This window comes from Pogona vitticeps, chromosome 5, assembly GCF_051106095.1.
Source record: "Pogona vitticeps strain Pit_001003342236 chromosome 5, PviZW2.1, whole genome shotgun sequence".
In the NCBI taxonomy this organism is placed as follows: Eukaryota; Metazoa; Chordata; class Lepidosauria; order Squamata; family Agamidae; genus Pogona; species Pogona vitticeps.
This window is the reverse complement of record NC_135787.1, coordinates 167,494,917-167,520,680: the sequence shown is the minus strand read 5'-3', so window position 1 is coordinate 167,520,680 and position 25,764 is coordinate 167,494,917. Positions and strand designations below refer to the sequence as shown.

Sequence of the window (25,764 nt, the reverse complement as noted above, 5' to 3'; positions counted from 1 at the left end):
GAGGAATATGTGTTCTGCTTCCCTTTAATTTGAGCTGCTTCAACTACAACTGAGTTGGGCTTGGGGTGCTGAAAAAAAATGGAAGCTTCTACTTCTTGGATGTGATAGAAATTCTCTATCCTCTGCAATGTTGGTGGTATGGAGGAAGGCTTGACCCAAGATTGCTAGATAAGTGTAGAAGGATCTGGTAAGAGTGGAAGGAGCACTGGGGTGGAAAGTGGCTGTTATATCCTGACAAAAACAGGATCATACACAGACCAAGGAACCTCCTTTACATCAATCCCAAGGGATCATGCAAATTGGAGATATCTCAGTGAACAATATAAGAGGCAAGAGTTATACTGGAGGGGTTGTGTTCAGATAAAAAACTAATGATATAGAAGGAGCCAGTGTAATTGACAATACTGATGGTACAATTGGATGGTCAACAACAACCATTGATATTGGTGCTGAAGACTTATTCGAAACAAAGGTCAATGCTGAAACTGATGAATGTAGCAAGACTAATGTAGACATGAGTATTGGTAAAGATTGATTTGCTCTAGGATGCACTTGTTTGTCTTTCTGGGAATCCATGATACCCACAAACCTCTCCTCCAACACCCCATTTCACATGGATTAATTTGTTTTCTACCAGCCTGCTGATGTCATCTGCATCTCTTAATTTACCGATGCTTTTTCCACCAATTTCCACTCTTCCCTCATCAGAATCTAATCCAGCTACAGTATCCATGTACCACATTCTGCATACAGACTAAACAGTTAGGAAGATAAAACCCACCTTTGTCCAACACCTTTGTCTATTTTCATTTTTTTCATATTCTGTCCTACCAGTAACTACCTGTGTGCAATATTGTTTACGTTCAAGACATTCAAGTGTTTAGGCGTACCCATTTCTTTTAGAACAATCCATACTTTTTCATGATCCACACTGTCAAAGATTTTGCTCAATTCTGTAAAGCATAGACTGATCTTTTGAAATTCTTTGGTATGCTCTGGTAGCCAACATCTATTGGCAATATGATCTCTAGTACTGTACCTACTTTTCAGAATGCACTTAAACAACGGCATTCCTTGTTCCATATACAGTGGTGCCTCGCTTAACGAGCGCTTCGTTTAATGACGAATCCGCTTAGCGATGACTTCTTCGGAGCAATCTTGCGCTCCGTTTAACAATGTTCCCTATGGGCGATTTTTGCATAGTGATGTTTGGGACCATGCTTTGCATAGCGATGACAGTTTGGGTCCCCCTGTTTCACTTAACGATGGTTTTGACAGCCTCATGTTGGCTGTTTTTTAACTGTTTAAAAATGTTTAAAAATGATTAGAATGCTTGAAATCATAAGTGCACTTAATAAACCCTTTGTTAAACTAATTTGACTTTGTTCCGACTCTTTTTTAATTTGTTGTTGAATTTTTCCCCCATTGAGATGCTTTGAATAGGTTTCAATGCATTTCAATTGGGGAACCGTGTTTCGCTTAGCGATGTTTCCTATGGCGATTTTCACTTAAGGGTGGCAATTCGTTCCTATTGGAACGGAATATCCAGTTTTCAATGCATTTCAATGGGAAACCGCTTAGCGATGTTTTCCCATAGCGACAATTTTTTTTAACCAATTAAAATCGTTAAGCGAGGCACCACTGTATAGTAAAAGCTTTTGCTACAATTCCTTCATCACTTTGCTTGCATGGGAAATTAATACAATATAGTAACTGTACTCTTTTCTTAGAGATGCAGATGAACATCGAAAATTTCTAGTCTGGAGGCCATTATTTTGTTGCTCATATTTGATGGCATATTCTTGTTAGTATGTTGATAGATTCTGTGGACTGAAAAAGTTCTATTGGACTATTAACTTTTGGAGTGGATCTTTTTGATGTCACTATAGTTAAACTATTAGCAATCAAAATACAGTACTTGCTTTTCATCTGCATATTATCAAGAGATCGAGCAGTAGAACCTGATTCACTTGCTATTAACCTCTTCTGAAAAGATCTCAGGAATCTTTAAAGCTCACTCCCAAGACTCTGCATATATTCAACTACAGAGGGACTGTCTTCAAAACAATGAAAGTTCCAGTACAATTATTGTGACATAGGACAAAAATATTATCAGGAATTTTAATATTTTAATTGTATTTTAATTGTATTCATTATTATGTTACAACAGAACCTCTGTATCCACAGGGATCAGTTCCCCAATCTACCATAGATGCCTGAAACGGTGGATATATGGGAACTATATACAACATAAGAGGAGGCAGGACAAAAACAAGGGGGTTTCCCTTTTATATTGTATATAGGGCAGGGGCAAACTGCAGATAAGTGAAACTGCATATACTGATCCCACAGATATGGGGATCCTACTGTATTTTAATTGAATGAGAGCTGCCTATGGGGAGAAAGGCAACATACAAATAAAATGCATAATGAATTAATAAACATCACAAAGGAATTTGTGATGTGGTAATCCAATATTTTACCAAAGTGATAAATTTCTACACCTTCTTATAGGAATTCACACAGAAATTGAAAGCTCAGCATAATATGGCACTGGGAGACCAGTTCTAAAGAAAAGAGTGCTGAAGAGGCAGCAAACTCAATCTCGCATTGAGAAATTAAAGTATAAACTAAGGAAGCTACACTAAAACCTGCTCTGGTTCTAGTAGTTTAAGCCTAGATTTGCATATAAATTTTTTTAACATAGAACCAAACAGTTGTGTATTTTCCAGAAGGTCTTCCCAATACCAGATGTAACACTCACAGGACATACCAAAACTGTGCCAATCTCCATGCAATGTCCCAAACTGTATGAGTGAATGTATGAATTAAATATTTGCACAGAACCTGTCTTCCAGGTCATACATCTTTCTTGCAGCAGCCTTTCTCCATACCTTGTTTTTAACTACTGGATTTAAACCATAGGAAACACTGTCTTCTGGCAAGTTCCTAGATTAAATCATGACAAACAATTCAATAATCCTTTAAGGTCATACTGAGAGGACACATACAACCTGACATAAATATCATTCAATTATCCTGCACGCCACAGTTTAAACATATTGCATTAGACAACTCTCTACTGCAGGAGAAGAAACAATCAAGCCTGCCCAAAATGTATGAAAAGTGCATTATGAAATCCTACTGTTTTCAGCTGAGCCCTCTTTGGAACTTTCAGTCTCTGTGAGATCTCCTTCCTCTGATCAAAACGTATGCAAAATGAAGAGGACATAATGCAGGCTAACTGTGAACAACACACTTCACCTTTTCATTTAAAAAAAGTTCAAGAGAGATAAAATGATTTACACTGCCTTGAGGTCATGCATACAAGTGCCCTTTAATTCTTTACCAATATCTAGAGGTAGTGAAAAGGAAACGTGAAAGAATATGAAAGCAGCCTGGCTCTGTAAACAACAGTGATGTGGATGAGGAATTTTGCAAATGAATTCGCATCCTTGGAGATGTCTGTTCTACTTTTCAGAAAAGACTTATCCTGACCCATGCTGGAATACCTCTCCTTGTAACTCCAAGTCAAGATTCTTCCTTGTCCTTGTGGGCTTTCAAAGAATTCACTCTATTATTCTACCAAAACACAAACAGGACTGACATTTTCCCCTTAGGTAACCATCTAAGTCTATCTCAGCCTAACAGCTGACATGGGCAAGTTCTAATTCTCACTCTCATCCTTTCTCTTCACAGTTCTATTAGCTGATGACATGCAGCACTTTCTTCTGCATTATACTGAGGATGGCTCCTAATATGGAAGAGGAGCAGGAAGCTTGGCAGCAGCTGGTGACTACGGTCAAGGCTCACATTATTCATCTCCTCCTACGTTTTATTAAAGAAAACAAGTCTGGACAAAGATGAAACTAACATAAACACATGAAGGCAATTCAACACTGCCACAGAAGTGATCCAGTTTCATGTCCAGTATTCACTTCTTTCACTATCATATGCAGACCTCATACATTTCTAATGCAGTATTGTACTTCTTAGCTTAGGAGTGGAGAGTGCTGCTCTGCATCTAATTATGGAAGACTTGTTACGGCTACCAAGAATTCCTTGCCCTGCACAGTGTATCTGAATTTGGCTTCCAAATCTGGACCAATGCATTAGATTTACTATATGAGTTATATGACTTTGTTTAGTGGCTAAATAAATATTAGCAATATTTTAAGATCCTGAATCATTATGATGCCGATTGCTCATCACAGCCTTTTGGGTAAGATCATACCCTTGTTTTATACTCTTGATCTGCCCACTCCAGACAATTATTACCTCATGCCACGCACCCTATACACCTGAACTGGCACTTCAAGCAACATTAACCAAATAAGGCAACTGCATTCCTGGAGGATTTATCAGGATGATAAAGACTGTTGTCAGTTAGGCATGCTACAAGAAAACGGAAAGCATTGCTGTTGTTGTTGTTGTTTCGACTTAATATACCACCCCATAATGGTAGGCACTCTCTGGGTGATTTACAACATAATTCTGCACAAAACACTTCAACTGGTTAACTCATTTTACCAGCCCCATAAAAGATTATATCCATCATATACACCCAAAGTTCCCACCCTAACACTCTTTATTAGGAAGTTAACAAGTTTGGATAATCTTAAATCCTGTTGCCCAGCCCAAGACTCCAGAACAATTCAAATTTTAAAAAAAGGTACAGATAATGAATGAGTAAGTTATTGGCAGTCAAAGAGTTTTCTTTATTCTGTTATTTCTCAGTTTCATCTTTAATTAAACCATCACTGTAATATGTCCTAAAACACTGGTCAATGTGTTGGTCAAGGACTAAGGAGATTGGCTTTCAAATCCTCACTCTGCCATGAAGTCTTCCAGGTTACCTGGGAAAGCCACTCTTTCTCAGACTCATCCATACAGGACTCATTCACTCAGTCCACCATAAAGGACTGTGGTAAAAAGAAAAAGGAAGGAAAGTAACCATGCATGATGCCTTTAGGTTCTTCCAGGAAAGGCAAGATGTAAAGGTAGTAGTAAGACACACAGTAAAATGCCTATAAATCCAACTCTTTGGGAATCTAGAAATGTCCACCAAAAATAGACTGGTTAGGAAAAGACAAAGCCTTTCATAATGGATAGAACTAGTCACCAAATTCTTTCAGAATCATGCTGGAGCCAGATGAATTGCAAAAATAGGTCTGTAGGCTGCCTTCCACACATAATAATACTTTTCAGTATGCAGACATCTACTGACCTCCCTATCACCCGTCATATGGGCCGAGCCCTCCTGCTCCTCACTCTTCCTTTTCTGTCACACACTAGAAGCAAGCCAGGCCAGTAGACAGGTTATGGCATGATGCATTAGATAAAATGCAGTTAGGGTCTTGACAGAGCCATGCGTGAGGAGTGTATTTTAGATGGCTGGATATTAGGATCCAATCATATCAAGACACCTTAGTTGTACAAATACCTTCTAAACATCTAGTACCCTACTTGGTGTAATTCACATCTGTACTTATTCTTGTACAAAGGATGGGGTGAGGGTTGCAGGGGAAATTGAACCACAGGGTGCCCACAGAGTATGGGACGGTTCCATGGTCCATCTGGTTATAAAAGGGTCTAGAGGACAGATAAAACAGTTACAAATAAAACAAAGTGAATTAATTTTTCAACATCTATGGATTACATCCTCTTAAGACCAGTTTTTCAGATCACTAAGAAACTCAGACCAGTTAAGACTGCCGGTCTCAGTTATTGTTGCACTGAGTAGAATTTGCTCTTTCAATCGCAGTGTTGTCAAGGAAATAGGAAGAAATTAAAAATGTTAGGCATGCAAAAGATACTGCTCCCAGACTGCATATCCACTTTCTGCCACAAGACCTATGTCCTTTGAAAAAGACAAATACCAGATATTAGACAATCAAATCTGAAATAAGCAACACTGAACTGCACTCGGCTTCATGCCTTGTTATGCATACCGTAAGAGATCCATTTTGTGTGGTGGCTGTATTTGCGTTCTGTTCTCCATGTGCCTGTGTACTCCCGTAGATTGTCAGATTGTGCTCGCTGGTCTGGCCTGCATAGTCCTGAGAGTGGGGTACCCCATACTCTGTGGGGATCCCATTCTGTGGGGGAGGTGGGAATGGAATTGTAGTGAATGGCTGAACCATTGTGTCAGGAGTGGCTGTTGGCTCCTGGTTACCCTGTAGGGTGAAAAAAGAAGACAACATTTAATATATTAATTAAAAAAACATAAAGCAAACTTTGCTTCATAAGGAAAAATATTTCTTCTAACTGAAGTAAGTTACCTTGTGCATTTATTCAACCCCTCTCCAAGAAGAAAACAATTCTGAAAACTCTACCCGCTCAACCACATATTGCTTCAGCATATCTGATATGCTGAATCAGATCAAAGTTTCAAAACGAAAGTACTTATGGCACTTAACTGTCAAAACACACTCTACTGAAATGAGATCCTAGACTCTTTTCACCATCCATTTATCTTTTTTCTAAGGAGGTAAATAAGCAATAAAACTGGAATCTCAGTATAGATCTGTACAAAGGCACAAATTTGATTTTTGCACAATCAGCTGATATATCCTTTGTTTTATCATCATAGACTACCTCTTCTTCCTTTACTTTAAAAGTAAAACACCGGCAACACCATAGGCCTAAATGGACTGGCTCCAGATTATCTCAGAAAGAACCTGCCCTCCTTGGTGTTCTGATTTATCATCTTCCAGAAAGTAATCCATGGAGTAACCCTGTCATCTGACCTGTCCCCTATTACTCTGGATGTCACCATGCAGGTAGCAGCTTTTTATGCCCTCTGTCAGCAAGAAGGATAAATGTGATGGTGGCATGTCTCCAACCATGAAGTGCCAAGTTCAAGAATTACAGGAGAGAAAAGCTTGCTCTACTGGCTAACCAGTATAACTGAGCAGTAGGAAAACAAGCAAGGCACTATTAGCAGATGTAGTGACCTAGCTCTGTTCCAAGACTCGACTTCATATGTTGAGGGAAATCAGACAGCACCATCTGATATAGTGGGGTTTTCAAAGTTTTCTTAAATTTAGTTGCTTTTATTGCAACTACCATGTGAGAACCCTGTTCCAGAATTAACAAGAAGAAAAATAACTACTTTTTTGAAGTAAGCAGCATACACAAAATCAATCTACTGTTTCAACAGAATTTTACTCTTTGCCTCCTTTTCCAAAAAGAGGAAGTAATAAAGAACATGGCACAGGCTCTCTGCCCTAATCATAAGCATCACTACATTCAAACAAGCCATTAATTACGTTCATCCCTCAATTTGTGGCATCCCACAGAGACTGCTGTATGGGTACAATGGACTTTTAGCAGTATTTTCCCACAAATGCTACTCCAGATGTATCAAATACTTGATAGTTGTTAAACTGATAGGGCAAATGACCCACACACAATCCGTACACAGTGCTAAGACTTCAAGGCTTTATCATTTTAAACACCATCATCCATTGCCTAGTACCACAATTTGTACAGACATACATTTTTATACTGCCATCCCAAAAACAAAGCCCACATGTTTTTGTAATCTTGTGGTTAAGCTTCTCAAGACTCAGTTTCAAAGGCTATCCACCTCAATATAAAAAGTCACATCACCAAAATTAATGTATCCCAGGAAAGAAGCAAATGATATTTCAGAAGGTAACCTAATGAAAAGAAAGGATGCTAACAACATGTGGACTTTGGGAGACAGGACTAGAACATCAGAAAATAAATTCAAATTATACATTCAAACTAAGATACTCACCGAGATTTTTTGCAGTAGTTTTGAGCTACATAGGAACTTTTTAAAAAATGCTGGTGAGTCTGGCTGTAACCAAGACATAGTGGAGCAAAAGGATATACGCTCAGTAAAGTCACACAATACAGTCCTTCTAGGACTATATCATAAATCACTAGCAGAGGACTTCAAATCTGGATGGTCCTCAATAAGAAAACAGAGCTATAATCTTTCTTCTTTACAAAGTAGATAAAAATCAATTTTGAAAAAAATCAAATTGATTTAAACACAATTTAAATTGTAAAAAAATCCATTTTTATTTAAATAGTCAAAAACTCCACTTTTAAAATTTAAATCATGTTTTAAATCAATTTGATTTAAATCGAATCTACCTTGCTTCTTTACATGCTAATTTTCCAGGATATGTAACAGAATAGGGTCAAATATGTGATCTACCTCTTATAGCAGGATGGCCATGCTATTTTCTTCCTAAAAATCTGAAGTCTTCAATATATAGCACTTTAATCCAATCAGCTAGCAATCTGGAGAGCATAGGATGTATTTCATTTACAAGACTACTTTATTCATTATTTCCCCCCAACAAAATATCAGTCTTGGGATTGGAAAGGAGCATTGTTTGTACAATTCAAAAGGTAATGAGATTTTTTCATGCAGTGCATGGATATGAAATCCTTTATTGTGCACCTGAAATACAGAATGCACTTACACCACTCTTTATATACAAGTGTATTAGCACACAAACACACACTACCTTGAAAAAAACAATCTTTTTATTTAAAATCTAGTTTATCCTCAATTCAGATTCAGAGCAAAAACAGATCTGGAACAGTGGAGCACATTGCAACACCGAGAAAGGCAAAGCATGGGAGTAAATATACAAAGGCTTACAGCAGGAAACATAGAGAAACTGATGCAGGTTTTTAATCAAGAAAGTAACCCTTTCTTAACCTTTATCAAATAGCCTGTAACTCCCTTTTTGAGCAAAACAAAATAATGTTAAATTCAAGAACACTTCTTGATAATGCCAAGCTATTTGGATGCTGGCTAAGCCCCAAATTTGTTCTGAACTAGTATATCTGGCCAGTGTCCCCTGGGAGTCATGCGATTGCGCATGCCTGTAGCAGGAAGAAGAAAGGGCATTCAATGATAGCAGTGCATAGATGCAGAAGCCACAAAATGATGGCCAGTTTTATTTAGTGAAACCAACTGCTAAAACATGGTATTTTTATCACTTCTTTTTCAACTGCCATCTTCAGCATATAAAGCTTCTAATATGTGTATATGTATGTAAGAGAAAAATCAGCCCCCCCTTCCTCTCCTTCCTTTATTCTGCTCCACCCTAAATAAAAAAAAGATGTGCTGGTGGGTGGATTAGATTAATATATTGTTCCATAGACTGAATGTATGTATATACATATATTCCTCCTGTTCTATGGTAGGAAGAAACAAAGCTTTTTAAATTCAACTGCTTATTTCACAGGAAACAGAAGAATCTTCCTCATATACAGGAATCCATAGACAAACTTTGATGTAATGGCTTTATATACTTGTACTAGTACACACCAAAGATGGAAGTGGTATACTTCTGAAATGTTTCTCAAAAGACCTAGCTATACTGTATATCTAAAATTAAATAATTTTCATATGTAATTATGTCATATGTAATTGCCAAATCACACCATTACTTTTTCTTCATGTACAAAAGCATACATCCCTACCACTTTTATAATATGTATATGTACAATTTCACTCCAAACTCTTTTAACACATACTGTATTTGTATGATGCATCACTCAGTGTGAATATGGAACAAAGACTGTAATAACTGCAGTTATGTCTTTACTGTTCTAACAATGCTGTGTGTCATTTCTAGGTGACTAAAACAAAGCATGCCCAGTGTTTATCTGTAATTGGCTAGATGCTGCTCAGCAAGTGGGCTTGGCCTTCTACATAGAGGAGTCAGCTTCTGTACCAACTATGGTGAATAGCAGCCTCTCAGCCATGCAGATGATGAGTTAGCTGTTAAATATCTGACCCCTAGAATAGTCAACAGCTTCAGATGGAGAAGCCTGACCAAGAGACCCATGGAGCCTTAAGAAACCAAAGTACCAGAACCAGAGGTGAAAGGAAAAAGATGCCAGGCAAACGTCAGTACGCAAAAGTTGCAGGTATATGGTAACCACTGCAACTGGCCATAGCATTGAAATAAAAAGGCACAGAAAACCTACGATATTATACCCTGTTTCTCTGAAACTAAAATCTAACCTGAAAATAAGTCCTTGTATAATTTTTCAGGGTGCTCGTAATATAGGCCCCACCCCAGAAATAAGCCCCAATTAAGTGAAATCCCGCCCTCCACCATTGTACAGCAACCAGAAGATGACATGTATTTGAATAAATGTAGATGGTTGTAGATGAAAAAAATAAAACATCCCCTGAAAATAAGCCCTAATGTGTTTTTTTGGGGGGGGGGGGAACAAAAATCAATATAAGACCCTGTCTTATTTTGGGGAAAGCACAGTACCTTTCAAACTTACTCGGTTAGAAATACAAAAGGGGCCTCAGTTTCTGACAGGTCTCAAGCAGGCAAAGGGTGCTAACAATCTCTCTGCTGAAAGGTAAATTAAGAATTCATGAACCACGAAGAATGTATGAGGCAAGAAAAATCTACAGTAAAGTAAAAGAAAGGAAAAGTATGACCATTTTGATCCTTGGAGCAAGTGAAGTTAATTGGCTGATGCAGGAACAAGTGCAAATGGATACAGGCATGTTATGTTTCACTCAAAGTATCAAAGAAAAATAAGTCTTGTTCTATGTAATTATCGTATTTTTTGCTCCATAAGACGCACTCCCCCCCCAAAAAAAAGTGGGGAGGGGAGTCTGTGCTTCTTATGGAGCGAAGGCGGCGATTTTGCCCCCACTGGCCCCATGGGGGGGAGCCTCCCAAGGCTCCGAGTGAGCCTTCCAGGACCCTTGGGAGGCTTCCCCCCCCCCCGCGCGGGGCCAGCATGGGCGAAATCGCCGCCTTCTGGGACTCTTTTGAGGCTTGGCAAGCTTCAGAAGAGTCCCTAAACGTGGTGATTTTACTCCCTCTGGCCCTGCGGGGGTGGGTGGGGGAGCCTCCCAAGGGTCCGGGTCTGCCTTCCAGGACCCTTGGAAGGCTTCCCCCACCCCTCCACGGGGCCAGCGGGGGTGAAATCACCACCTTCTGGGACTCTTTTGAGGCTTGGGAAGCTTCAAAAGACTCCCAGAAGGTGGCGATTTTGCCCCTTCTGACCCCGGGGGGGGCAGGGTGAGTCTCTAAAGGGTCCTGGAACACACCCTAGGACCGTTTGGAGGCTCACCTTGCCCCCCCCCCGGCCGGGCCAGAGGGGGTGAAATTGCCACCTTCTGGGACTCTTTTGTGGTTTGGGAAACTTCAGAAGAGTCCCTGAAGGTGGCGATTTTGCCCCCTCTGGCCTCGGGGGGGGGCTGGCTGAGCCTCCAAAGGATCCTAGTTTGTGTTCCATAAGATGGACCTCTCCATAAGGCTCACCAAATTTTAGGAAAAGAAAACAGATTATTTTTTTACTATTTTCTTCTCCTAAAAATGTGGTGCGTCTTATGGAGAGGTGCGTCTTATGGAGCGAAAAATACAGTATGCAAAGATTTAATACTCTTTAACATTCTTCAGCACTTCAAATTTTACAAAGCAATGATGTATGTCCTGTTCTTCGACTAAAATTTAGCAGTATAAATGTATAAAAAAGACCCTAAATACTGATTGGAATAAATACTGATTAGACTGCACACAATTTTGTTCTAACAATATTGGGCAATGCTCTGCAATTTTAAGTGCATGTACATTTATTATTCAATTCATAATCTATTTTCACCTCATCTTGACAACTGAGTCATAACTTGAATGTTCAAATCACATTTCCCTTCCGTACTGAGTCCTGTATGTCCTTTCCTGTCTTGAAAAATGCATCTCCCTACACAATTTTTCCTTCCTCTCTCTTACTTCTTCTGTTGCCCAGGTCATTCTTAATTTTCTCCATCCTTTCCCCTTTTTACTTGATTGCAAGAGCATAGTCTCATAAATTAGCTATCTTATATTTTCACAAAAATCAACTGCAATCCAATGAAAATAAATTCCAAAAACATCTGTGATATTTCTTCATTAGGTTTACTCCAGAATTCTTATTCTGAATAAGAACCTTCATCTCCTTAATTTTATCCAAACACAATTTAGATGCATATTCAAACTAACTGTACAATGATCTAAAACAGATTCAGATATTAGTGAAAACTAGATGAATAAGAGACTGTTCCAGTGAATAATACTAACAGCTGCAATTTAATACTTGCAGAAACCCAGTACCACAACTAATTCTGCATAAGGCCAATGCATCAGCTTGGTGACAGCAATTTTCAGGGAAAAAAACTCCTCCACAGCCTGCAACAGCATCCCCGTGATGAAAGGGATTCCAAGGAACCTCAGAATCTTCCAGAGGTTGGACTTACAGGTCTCTGGAAAACCACAGTTAAGAACTCTTTCTGTCTCAAATAGCTACTGCATTATAGAGTACCCATAGCGGAGTTACAGAGATATGCATTTTCCATATGAAAGGATTCAACCTCTGGCATCTCCAGTTATACAAACTCAAGTTGGAGAACAACTGGACTTCCCAATGTTTTGGCCTACAACTCTAAATTAGCAGCACCCAGCATAAGTTGCAGGATAGTCCAGACTCCAGAATACAGAGTGCTAAAAGATTTCCCAGTCCTAGTCTCAACACTACGACAATATTCAGACAATACTAAGTTGCACAGATGAACGATGCATAAAATACAGACACACAGGCTCAGAGGCAGAGGTGAACCTGAGTGCTGAGTATGCTGAAGACAGAAACAGACAAGTTTGTCTAAACCATAATCTGCCTAGATAAACATCATAAAGTTCAAAATATAGGACAGGTGCCCATCTTCATCTGCCACTGTATCCGAATCCAGCCAGAGTAAGCATACTAATGGGAGGGGGATGTATCCCATATATCAGTGGTCTCCAACCTTGGGTATCCAGATGTACTTGGACTACAACTCCCAAAAGCCTTCACCACCACCTCTGGTGGCCAGGATTTCTGGGAGTTGAAGTCCAAGAACATCTGGAGGCCCAAGGTTGGGGACCACTGCCATACAGGAATATGTTCTAGTGGTTTGTCTCAAACAGAAAATATCAAATTCCTTAAGCTATGGTTGGGACGCCTCTCATTATAACCCCAGTAATAAACCAACAATTAAAAAGGTCTTATTATTATAAAGATGTGAGAACTTTGTGGTTGCACTTACTCCAGTCAATTTTGCCAAATCAATTGTTTTTCCCCTTCAGTCTCACTTACAGATTCAGAGAATCATAGAATGGTAGAGTAGGGAGAATCAGTGACGGTATCTATTAATATCTGAAATACTGCAATAGGAAAAGAACAGCGCACTGGAACAAGCAGAAGATATTCAAACAAATCGACTCAGATTATTTCTGATTCATTCCTCATTCTGAAATATAAATGTTGTTTGAATACTCATGTTTCTATCAAGATCTGAGCACAAGAATTTTGTTCTCAGAAATTAAATTCTACAGTCAAAAAATTCGCACTCTTTAAACAGGACAAAAGATGCACATGAAGAAAAAAACAGATTAATGACGATATTTGCTTTTCACAGATGGCATTATTGCAGTTTGTATTGTTTTACTGATTGGAATTTTAAACTGTGATACACTCGGCTTCATAAACTACAGAAACAACTAGAAGACTCTAGCATTTGGTTACTGCATATGAGAGGTTTGGCTAGAAAATGGAAATTCAATAACCTTCTCATCTCATCAGCTCAGAATTCCAAGGTAGGCCCCTTAAACTAATTCACAGGCTATGTGTCATACCATGCATTTTATTTTTAAATGCTTTCAAGGTTGCTATATTTTTAGAAAGCTGAGCTGCTTTGGAGTTACTGTAAATCCACCCAGTCTTTGGGACAGAACACAAAAGTTGAAGTAAATAATAAACACATAAAGTAACGGTTCTGAAACAAAACTAATATTACTGTCAAGAAGACACATCTAACCATTCCGTATTTTCTTAACAGACCCTTAGGATATAAGAGGCCAAACATAAAACACAGAGACAAAAAAAATCCAACAGCAACATTGCTTTGTGAGATGAAGTCTATTGTTCCCCTGAAGGAGTTTTCCCCACAAGTCTGGAAGAAAAAAACCAAGTGCATGCCAAAGTACCTATTATTGCAGAGGTTTAGGACCACTGTTCTTCATTTTACATTATGACTGCGTTCCCACTTTTTGCCTGCATAGTGATCCTGCAAGAATCAGCAGTCAAATCCACATACTTGACAAACAACATTCAAATGATCAACATGACAATGTGCTAGCTACTTGGAAAACCACTAGAAAAGCAAACACCTTGAAGTGTCTGCTATTTAAGGGCATTGCCAAGCTAAACAGCTGAGATGAAAACAAAGCAAGAACTTTTCTCTCAGGATTATCCCCAGCATTCCCACCATTATTTCCATAATAAAGTCAGACTAATATTCAGGAACAGAGCACCTTTTTAAGTAGATGGTCACTGACTCTCCATATTATGGTGTTCTTCAGAAATATGAATGAAAGGGAAAGTCTTCTGATGTTTGCTAACCGTATGACCAGAGTCTCACTGCCTTGTACCATATACACAGCACTCTGTTGTATGTGTGTTGGGGCATTTTTTGATGGAGGCATTCAATATCTTCTTTTGCAACCATAAGGCCAGTTCTGTCCAAGAAAGCAAGCAAACTTGGAACTTGAAGTAAACAGGGACACAATTGTGAAGATAGACAAAGGGAGCAAGGCCACTGCATTTTTTCATCAGCCAACCTTATCCCCACCAAGACCTCCTTCCTTGCCTCACAAGTCCATTGCTGCTTACTTCCAGGCTGCAGGTAGTAGATGGAAGGAGTAAGGCAAAGCCTGGCAGCAAGCACCACAAACAGAAATAGAGAGGATGCAGTGATACGGTATGTTGGCAGCCTCGAGGAGTGACACACTGAAAATGGGGGCGGGGGGAGGGCACTCTCTAACTTGTTTGATAGCTAGCTGGAGATTATGGAAGCTGCTTAATGCTCTCTAATACAAAATGTAAACATGTCCAGAGTCTCCAAGGAAGAATTAGATATACGTACAAAGGTAAAGGTAAAGGTTCCCCTTGACATTTTCAGTCCAGTTGTGTCCGACTTTAGGGGGCGGTGCTCATCCCGTTTTTCAAGCCGTAGAGCCAGCGCCTGTCCGAAGACAGTTTTCCGTTGTCACGTGGCCAGCGTGACTAGGGAACACCGTTTTACCTTCCCAACGAGATGGCACCTATTTATCTACTTGCATTTACATGCCAACTGCTAGGTTGGCAAGGAGCTGGGACAAAAGTCAACACTTAATAGGGAAGATCACTAGTGTTTCAAAATCTCTGACCTAATATTTAGTCCCTAAGAAATATAGCTGTCGATCACTGAGATTTCACAGAATTCTTCTAACCCATGCCTTCTAACTTGCTCAGAAATATAATGGTATCTTCAGGTTTAAGGCAGGACTGGCCAACATTTTATTTGCTGGCAACCTTATTCCTGTGACCATTGTGCAGGAATGGCATCTCTGAGGGATCCAGTCTTCAATTTTTCCTTAAAAAGGTTGAAAAATATTTTCCCTGAAAATACCCTTGTGCCTTCTAAGGGCACAGGGGGCAATTTTTCAATGTTTTCAGGGATCTGCAGCATTCCAAAATTTATCTCCAAAATGTAATTGTAAAGTATTGGCCACCAGAAGACAGATTAAAAAAAAGATTAAAAAAAGATTTTTTTAAAAAAAAACTGTAGAAATCAATAGAGTACTTAACTACTGCATTAAAAATGGCTTAAACTTTTTTTTTGGTAAATTAGTCCCTTTAGCACCACATTTCAGGAGTGCAGGATCCTGAAAAATCTGAAAAATGGTCCTTGGCTCTACTGAGATTGTGCACCCCAGTGTAAAGACTGGCAATATCTAAAATCTTTAATCCTAGGTAAATTGGTTATGTTTCTTGAAAAACAAAGAGCATTTTGTACCTCTTTGTGGACAGAACAAGCATATACTGTTTTCCTGCCCTTCCCACTCTTAAAGCAAACAATTCCAAAAGAAAACCAAGAAGACAGCAGAAACCTGCAAACTCAGCAACCAGCTAAAACAGGAGACTGGGAAAGAAAGGAATGCTGGGAAAATGCGTGGCAGAAGGGGAAGCATATGGAATCAATTGGTGAGAGTGTTGAATGTCTTGGAAGCAACTGCAGAAAGAGCAGACAGCCAGGGCTGTGCAGACAGACATTACTCGTTTTTCCATTGTGGGGGAAGGGCATGCAACGTAGCATATTTTATGTAAAACCTCACTCCTCTCCCAGTATTCATTTCGTGCTCTAAAATCTTCCTCCTCTTTTTTACCATTGCCGCAGGCACGCATGTATATCAGTCCCAACCCAGCTAGAACAAAACACAAAGCAGACTAGATCATACACAATATGCTAACCCAAGCCAATCACCCTATTTTGTCACATTCCAGCTAGAAAACAATAAATTAGTCATAGAAGTGCAATATAGAAAGGGCAAGTAGAGAAGATTTTCACTGTTTCCAATCAAAATAAATAAATAAAGATCTACACCCTTCCACCTACATGTATGTGGTGCACAAATACACACTTTACTCATAATCTTTCAAGTGTGCCTCACATCAACTTAATTTCTTCATATCCAAACAACACCAGTGTTTCCACTCCAGAGAAAAGTTTCTGGATAAACTAGTTAATCTTCTGAATGAAGATTAAAAGCACACCTTCTTCCTATACTCTATACTTCTATATAGAGGAGTACAGCTAAATCCTATAGCTAGGTCATAGCTACAAGCTGATGCATAGCTTTGCAACAAAGACAATGTCAATTAACCTTGACAGCATAAGCATTCCACATGAGAAACATATTTGCCTATTCTTATACTGCTCCATTAACAACCAACTGAAAGGCCCTAAAAACCTTAAGAGAGAAGAGGATTCCCACCTCAAACAAAATTTTCTAGACCAGAAGTCGTCAACCTCCAATCCGTTGCCTGAGCCGGACTGGGCCGTGGAGACAGACCTCCTGCCTCGCCACCCCTCCCCACAGCTGCTTTGCACACACATACGTGTGCCAGCACCAGCGCGAGTGCTCCCCCACCCCTTCACGCATGTGCCGGCACAAAGAGGTGGGCAGATACGCTGGCGGGTGTGCAGGCGCTCCTGCACATGGACGAAGGGGTGGGGGAGCACTCATGCTGGCGCTGGCGGGTGCGTGCACCCCCACCGAATCACGCATGCGCCCAAGAGCTAGCGCGCATGCACCTGAGAGCGTGTGCGCATGGGGGATGCCCCGCCTTCCTCAGAGGCAGGTCCGCAGTCCCAAAAAGGTTGGGGACTGCTGTTCTAGACTACTTTCTTAGTCTTCTGCTCTGGCAGGGAGAAGTGAGAAGACTAAACTTCAATTGCATTAATAACTACTCATCCTGCTAAACTGATACAAATGTCCAAAGTGGATGCATAATTAAATTTATTTCATGCCTACTTAAGGGACACTGAGTTCATCTAGTTTCTGACTCAATAATATAACTTCCTTCAAGAAACATTTTTATACAAAGCCCCCTAGTTTCTGACTCAATAATATAACTTTCTTCAAGAAACATTTTTATACAAAGCCCCAGCTTGCCTCTTTCAAGAGAAGGAAAGATACCTTTTTCAGGTAAATAGCACCACAAAATGCATTCAAACTTCAAAATTACCTTGGAAACTGAAGTCAATTCAGCGAAAATCTGTACCACAGTAGATCTCACACAAACATTAGCCCACGAAAGGAAGAACTGTATGCAGCAAAGTCTTAGCCTAGACATTTTAATGAATTCCCTGTAGCAGTTTTCTGGAACCAAGATCCCTGATCATGTTTGAATTCAGTTGTCTTCTCTTTAGAAACTGCTATAAACTTCAAGCAGCTTTCTATAAGACCAGATGAAATAGATCATTTTATCTCCCAAATAATATTGTAAATTAAGCTAGACAGAGAGTCAAATTTGCCCAAGTCACTTCAGTTAGTTTTGTGTCTAAGCCAGGGTTACTTGTATTCTCTGTGATAAATACAACTTTAATTTGGTACAGATCTTGCAACAACTCATTTTCAGCGTCACTGCTACAAAAAAAGTGTTTGATTCTAGGATGCACTGTAGTCCAGTATTCATCTTCAAACCATCTTTCTTTACTCTGACAAGAGGAAATATGGATATTTGTATAGGAAGGCAAGGAGACCGCATTTATCATTTACTGTGCTCTGGTCAGACCTGACAGAGCTAACCCAACTATGCTAGAGTTCAGATGTTGCCGAAGAGAAACACTGATATCCCATAAGAGATTCCACATGATGCTGAACCCTGCATTTCTGTCTAAATACCAAAAGGACTTGCCACACCCCATCTTTGTCAGGTGCCTGATGTTGTTCATGTCACCAATGCCTCCTTCCTCAGATACTGCCACACCACATAACAACTGCTGATTCTCCAGAAGCTGGGCCTTACAGCCTAGCTAAGTAAGTCAACACAATCTAGGACAGAAACTTGGAAGTAAAATTAGCTGTTACCCACTGGATATCTCAAATTGGAGTGGGGCTAACAATGCTGTTGAAGGAGTGTTGTCATGAAACAAAGTATATAACATTCTACATGTGCAGCAAAAAAGACAGAAGAACAACAATACAGTGTATTTATTATTACTGGAGGAAGTCCCAACATACAGCCCATGCATCCCCAGAGGCACCAGAATTACCATCATGCTGTACTGTCTTCATGGCATTTAATATTTAAACAGACATGAATATTTCAGAACACAGTCATCCCAATAAGAACTCTATTAGTATAAAAGCAAAAGCAAATACTTGGAGAGTCATGACCGCTTCTTGTCCTCTGCCCTCCCCTTCCTGAAACCTCCATTAGGCATCTTAAAAACCCAATAGTTTGTGAGTGTGATATCTAAAGTTATCTTCCAAAGAGCAGAACAGAGAACACCGAGGAAGAATGGGATGATGCATCCCACATTACAGGAAAAGGACAACTAACTGGTTGTCTAAACATGTTTATCACCTTTATAGAAGCACCAAATTAACTTTTTTGGGGGGGGGGGTTCCCCTCAGATTTTAAAGTGGTGTACAAAAAGAATAGGTATAAAGTATTTTAAGCAGCACCATAATAAATTTTATCATCTTTATGTCACTAGCTCTCTGCACTGTCCAATAGAAAACCAGACACTTTTTTTAACAGGAAAAACCCCACCTTGAATGACATTGTTGATAAACCACGAGCCCACCACCCACTACCTTTTATTCTTTGGTATGTTGTCATCTCAGCAGGACAAGATAGATAAAGCTTTCTTAATTGATTAAAAATGTGCTGCATGTTTCCTATTTATCAGGAAGAGTTTGTCTTTTGCACACTTTTTACATAACTGGTTTTATTATAGGTTTTGTAGCATTGAAGGTCTGCTCTTTTTACAAGGCTCATTCTGGAAGTACCTTGGCTGTACTCCCAGAGCCCAATTCCTCACAGACCAATCTTTTTCAGAAACAAGTCTTCAGGAACAGGAAAACAAATGGTGTAGGAATAAAATGCTAATATATATTAAATTATGCTACAAGCAGAAGACTCCACATATCATCTTCTCCGAGTCTACTGAGTTGCTTGGCTGGTTTTAAAATTCTGATGTGGAGATGAGAATGCAGGTATAGCACAATTGGTGTTCTGAAGAAAGAAAATGGCTGCACACAGTTTGCCACCAACTTTTATTTGTTGAATTAAAACAAAGAACTTTCTTCTGCCATCCTAAACTTGTTACATAAGTAGCAATAACGGAAAGCTAAAGTTACAGTTCACCAAGCAAAATATATACAGTAGCAGAGTCAGTATTGTGATGAAAGCTTGCTATTCAATAGAAAACTAATAATAAAGGATATACAGTGGTGCCTCGCTTAGCGATCACTCCATTTAGCGACAAAATTGTTTAGCGACGCTGTTTTTGCGATTACAAAAGCAATTGCTTTGCGATGTTCTCTATGGGGTATTTTCGCTTTGCGATGATCGCAGGGAAGCGATCATTGCAAAGCCTCCATTTTCGCACAGCTGATCGGCGGTTTCAAAATGGCCACCTGAAAAAACATGGCTGCCCGCTGTGTTTAGGGACGGATTCCTCGCTTTAGAGGCACCGAAAATGGCGGCACTATGGAGGATCTTCGCTCAACTGTGAGTTTTAAGCCCATAGGAACGCATTGAAGGGGTTTCAATGTGTTTCTATGGTTTTTTTAATATCGCATAGCAACGTTTTCGTTCTGCAGCATGTTTTGCTGAACGAATTAACATCGCTAAGCAAGGCACTACTGTATTATGTATAAAGGTTCATTTTCCTCTGGAAAGTCAGTTATATATTCTCTGTGGATGAACTCACTTCCAATTATATTTCTTGTTTTAGAATTTCAGGAGACTGAGATGGTGTAAGGGTAGAGTTTATTTAAATCACAATTTAAGTTTTAAAAACTGAACTCTTTTGACTTTTTTAAAAATTTAAGTTGTTATTTAAATCAATTTGATTTTTAAAAAAACACTGATTTTTATCCACCATGGATATCATTAATATTAGTTGCTTTCATCATGCCAAAATGGGAGCCTCAGGATGCTGGCAGATTTCTGGTCAGTGAAGTGTAAGAAGAAAGATTTGGGTACTGTATCTGTATGCCATGCTTCTTCAAGGAAAAGTTTGGAGCAGTACTGTCTCACAAGAACACTGCAGAGTTTGTTACAAATGAGGGTGGAATTAAATGCTAAAATACAAGACAGTGAAACAGTGACAGTCCCATATTAACTCCTCCATCTTTTCTCTATAATATTATCTGTACACTTTTCATATAGAACTAGCCAATGAAAATGCAGAATATGATATCACTCACAGAGTTTAAAATATTTGGTGTTACTGTAATGGATGTCAGTGCAAAGATCTGTTTCTGCAAATTTTTGGTGAAATTCAGCAGAGGATTCAACTTTGTCTTCTTTGAGGTCCTTCTCAAGAGGTAGATGCAATGAGATGTTGTGCTTCTGCAATAGCTCTAGTTCTACTCTTTCCAGAAGTCACGTACAGTATACAGAACGGGGGGAAGGTTTGTTTTCGTTTTTGATATTATCCTTCTGCATAAAGCAGGAGCAGCAGAATCTTTCTCACCCTTTCACCCTTCTTTGTCATTCCACATCAGACACTAGAGGGTGTGTGTGTGTGTGTGTGTGTGTGTGTGTGTGTGTGTGTGTGTGTGTGTGTGAGAGAGAGAGAGAGAGAGAGAGAGAGAGAGAGAGAGAGAGTGTGAATGGGCTCCTCTCTTTCTAGAGGCTTTGTGTGTGTGTGTGTGTGTGTGTGTGTGTGTGTGAGTGAGTGAGTGAGTGTGAGTGTGAAAGTGAGTGAGTGAGTGAATGGGCTCCTCTCTTTCTAGAGGCTGTGTGTGTGTGTGTGTGTGTGTGTGTGTGTGTGTGTGTGTGTGTGTGTGTGTGTGTGTGTGTGTGTGTGTGTGTGTGTGTGTGTGTGAGAGAGAGAGAGAGAGAGAGAGAGAGAGAGAGAGAATGGGCTCCTCTCTACCTTGCCCTAAACCCCAAAACAAACATCATAAAACAGATTGGTCTGCACTGCTATACTTTACTGAGGCGAGAGGGTCAAATCAACATAGGATTACTGTGATCTTTGTCAAAGCCATGTCAAATGCCTAGCTCTACTCAGAGACAGAAATATGTTAAAGGCTACCCAGTGAGCCTACAAGCGGCTGAGAGTTTAAACACGTCTTTTCTGTATACCAAGTATATACAACTTTTCTCTTTACACTGAGAGTACAGGATAAACCAAAGCCAAGTGGTGAAAGAATACTCTGAGAGTGTACTTCAATGGTAACAAAACTAAGACTAAGCAGGACTGGTCATTACCAACAAGTATAGTTCTGCTCTTTCTCAAGGAAGGTATACCGTTTTTTAAAACGTGTCAGCAAATTTTAATTACAGAAATCGCAGCAAAGTGCTAATCGATTCAAAACAGTGCCATGGGAAATAGTATTCTGTCCTACTCGCCTTCAGATGACCACTTTTAAACAAAGTTTATGGGGAATTCAAGGCAATGAAGGCTCTTGCTTGTACACATGTTTTTTTCTGGCTTTGCTACAGCACAGCAGTTAGAATCAAAAGCATCATAGAGTAGGAAAAGTGAGCATTTACTGGACAACTGAATGTATTTCTATCACAGATGTCACTGTAAAGAATTTATGTCAATTTCATACTGGACAAATAGCTGATAAAAAATGATTGAAGTAAGGAGAATGTGAATACTTCTTTTCGAACAAAGAATCAACTGCTGAGAGTGATCTGATCACACCTTCATATAAACTATTTGTATGTGCAATATGTCTCTCTCACACACACATACATTAAAAAAAATTACCTGATGCCAGGTTTTCCTTCCATCCTGAGATCAAGACAACCAAATATCTTAGCACAATTAAGAATAATCACATGTTTCCTTACCTGGCTTATGAATGCTACACATTCTAATATTTAATTGAAACAGCTTCCAGCATAATAATGAAACTGAAATTACCCATTTAACTCTATTAATTATATACCTATTCTTTTCTTCTGAAGTGCTTTGCCTGACAGCGCAGTGCTATAAGAAAAGACATGACACCTTAAGCTAACCTTGAAGAATATTTCACTGTTGAAGTCACTGAAATCCTCTGTGGTCTGTTTAAAGGAGTAAAATTCATAACCAAATATTGAAGGGATTTTCTCTGCTTAATCACTAGATACTCCTTTACTATTTTAGAAGTTTCACTCATTGCTATTAATCACTAAATGATTTCTTATACCACACAGGTATATCTAATTTTTCAGATGACCACCCCATCACAGATTATTCCTCAGAGTCTCTCTCCACTTCCCAACTCTTTTCTATCCACTTCTTTTTAGTCAGATGAATATATATAATTCATATTGGAGTAAAGTAATCTCCTTCCCATCCAATCAAAGCAGCACAGATACACTCAGTATGAGTTCATGAAGGCTCAACAGAATTTCTTATCCAGGCAATAAAAAAAACCTGTCCCCACTTATCATCTAGTTACATTTCATTCAAGTATGTCAGGTTATTAATTCTTCAACATTCTGATACCACCACCGAAAGACACATACATATACACACAGACTGTCATCTGAGTATCCATTCCAGAAAAATCACAGAGCAGAGCTTCAAGAAGCTTTCCTCAGACAAACCAAATTTGTTATATTCTAAGGCAGCCATTCTCAATCCTTTTTGTTTGTGTGTTTGTTTGTTTGTTTGCCATGGTCATAAACACAATATGAACACACCCTCCCCAAATTATTACTGGAAGGCCAATCTCAGTCGTGTAAGCCCACTAAGAAATTACGATTCTGCGGGAGGGGGGGAATACCTGGGTAAGATAAGAGGACTGCAATTCAGTGCTAGAAATAAAATGAAGAAGCCCCTCCTATAGCAGCTGCATTGTTTTTTTTACTGTATCATGTTTCCCCGAAAATAAGACAGGGTCTTATATTAATTTTTGCTCCCAAAAATGCATTTGGGCTTACTTTCAGGGGATGTTTTGTTTTTTTCCATGTACAACAATCTACATTTATTCAAATGTAGTAATGTCATCTTCTTCTGGTTGCTGCACAATGGTGGAGGGCAGGGTTTCACTTAACTGGGGCTTATTTTGGGGGTAGGGCTCATATTACGAGCATCCTGAAAAATTACACTAGGGCTTATTTTCAGGTTAGGTCTTATTTTCAGGGAAACAGGGTAAGCAGAAGAGATGGAGCCCTCTATCTCTCTTGGCTAGCCAGTTTACTTCAGATACTGGAATTCCTGGCTATTTAAGCCAGGTTATTGCTCTAATATGAAGCAAATGGCCAGTTAAACAGTTAAAGGTATAGATACATAAAGAACAAAGAGAAAGGCAGGTACAATGAATTGCAAAAAAGATAGAAATATGCAAAATGAAATCAGAGTTACAAGCAACAAGTCATGTTCCAAAACTTACACATTCCATTTGATTCAAAACTATCAATTCAAGTAATCTCTAAGAATATACCCATTCTCCAAGAACTCCTTAAACAATGTAAGTGACATATTTATAATTTACCAACAGAACATGAATGCATACTGTAGGCACACTGTTTGATGCAACAGCCACACATAGATTTATTGCATACTGTATGTACATACACCCAAAATTGCCAAAAGTAACTGTGAAATCATGTGTCAATCTTTATGCTTCTGTATGTCAATTCCAACATACAAATTATATCTACATAAAAGGGTTGCACTGTTTCAAATAACCTGAGTCAATTTGAGGCGGGGGGAACACATGTGCTACAATCTGATACCTGTTTATATCTCAATCTTATTTCCTGTCATGCTATACCTTAAAAAAGAAACATTGACAGGATATGTACACATACGTCATAAAACAGATCTGTATGGGAAATACATTCTTTCCTCACATTATTAATACATATTTGATTAAACAGCTGTAACAAAACAAATAAATATAGGAGGCAAAGCAAATGGTTTGTCAATATTCATTAGGAAAACAGGGACAGGTACAAGGAAGAATGAATAGGGTTGAAAGTCTAATTAAATATCCAACTGCAAGAATAATTCTTTCATATACAGCAAGTGAGGAATTTCCCACATGCATACAGCACACATACATAGCCGCCTAGACTGGTCCTGACACAACCAGATAGGCGGGATATTAAATAAATAAATAAATAAATAAATAAATAAATAAATAAATAAATAAATAAATAAATAAATAAATAAATAAATAAATAAATACAAGCACGTGTCATCTATGCCTACTTATTTCTTTTATGAGGATCCCTGGAATAATCCACAGGATTGCAACTGAGCAGAATGTTTCCCTGTGCAGTGATGAGGACTGACATAAAGATGGTACAATAACAAGGATGCTCTTGGTCCACATGTACAAACTACCATCACCCAGTGCACACACACAGTTAGATTATGGCAATGCATCAATGAGTACCACATTAATGTTGTGGCTGTAGCATTTGCACATTCAGTTCAGCAGTGTGAAATCTCTCAAAAGAAAACACATTATCACAACACAGTGATCCCATATGATTATATTCTGAGGGAAGGTAGCATATAATAGCTCTGCCAAAACCATTTCCCTCTCTATATGATGTCACACTAGTCTACATTTCTGTACTGATTCCTTCATTTTCTTCTACATCTTCTTTGCATTCCCACCAATGCACCATTTGTTTGTTTGGTCTCCCATTCTCACCATTTTTTTCCAACTGGCCGAAATCCAGTAGCACCTCAAAAGCAGAATAGGCCCATTGAATCAGTGGAGATCTGGTGGTACAACACCCATGTAAGTTCTATTGATTCAATGGCCTACTCGTGACTTATTATTGGATTTTAGCCAGTGTGTGCTTCCCTTTGCTCCCTTTTCACACTCTAACCATGGGAGTCTTCAAGTTAGCCTACATGTAAGAATTAATGGCCAGATGTTTATCAGTTAGTCCAAGCTAGCAAGATTAAGTTTAATGTTTGGGGGGAGCGGGCAATTTCCTCCAAATTTCAATATCCTGGATTCTTGGCTTTATCACAGTCACAGCTTAATCCAGTGTAACTGACGAGGTCTAAGAATTCAGTTGATAAAATTCAGTTGATAAAAGATCAACTGGGGAAGGGAAGGAGGCTCTATGGATTTTAAAGTCTACAGGGATGGGACCTCAGGAGAGGGAGGGAGAGAGGGAGAGAGAGAGAGAGAGAGAGAGAGAGAGAGAGAGAGAGAGAGAGAGAGAGAGAGAGCAACTGAATAT

General features: G+C 39.1%; 1 protein-coding gene across 11 annotated transcripts in view; it reads right to left on the bottom strand.

The window, feature by feature from the left end:
* RBFOX2 (RNA binding fox-1 homolog 2) overlaps window positions 1–25,764 on the bottom strand; it is a 208,639-nt gene that overhangs the window by 72,859 nt on the left and 110,016 nt on the right. For all 11 annotated transcript variants that reach the window (XM_078376189.1, XM_020787706.3, XM_020787703.3 and 8 more), the window contains one exon: window positions 5,952–6,176. In XM_078376189.1, coding sequence (XP_078232315.1) covers window positions 5,952–6,176 — 225 coding nt within the window. The remainder of the gene's footprint in view (window positions 1–5,951; window positions 6,177–25,764) is intronic.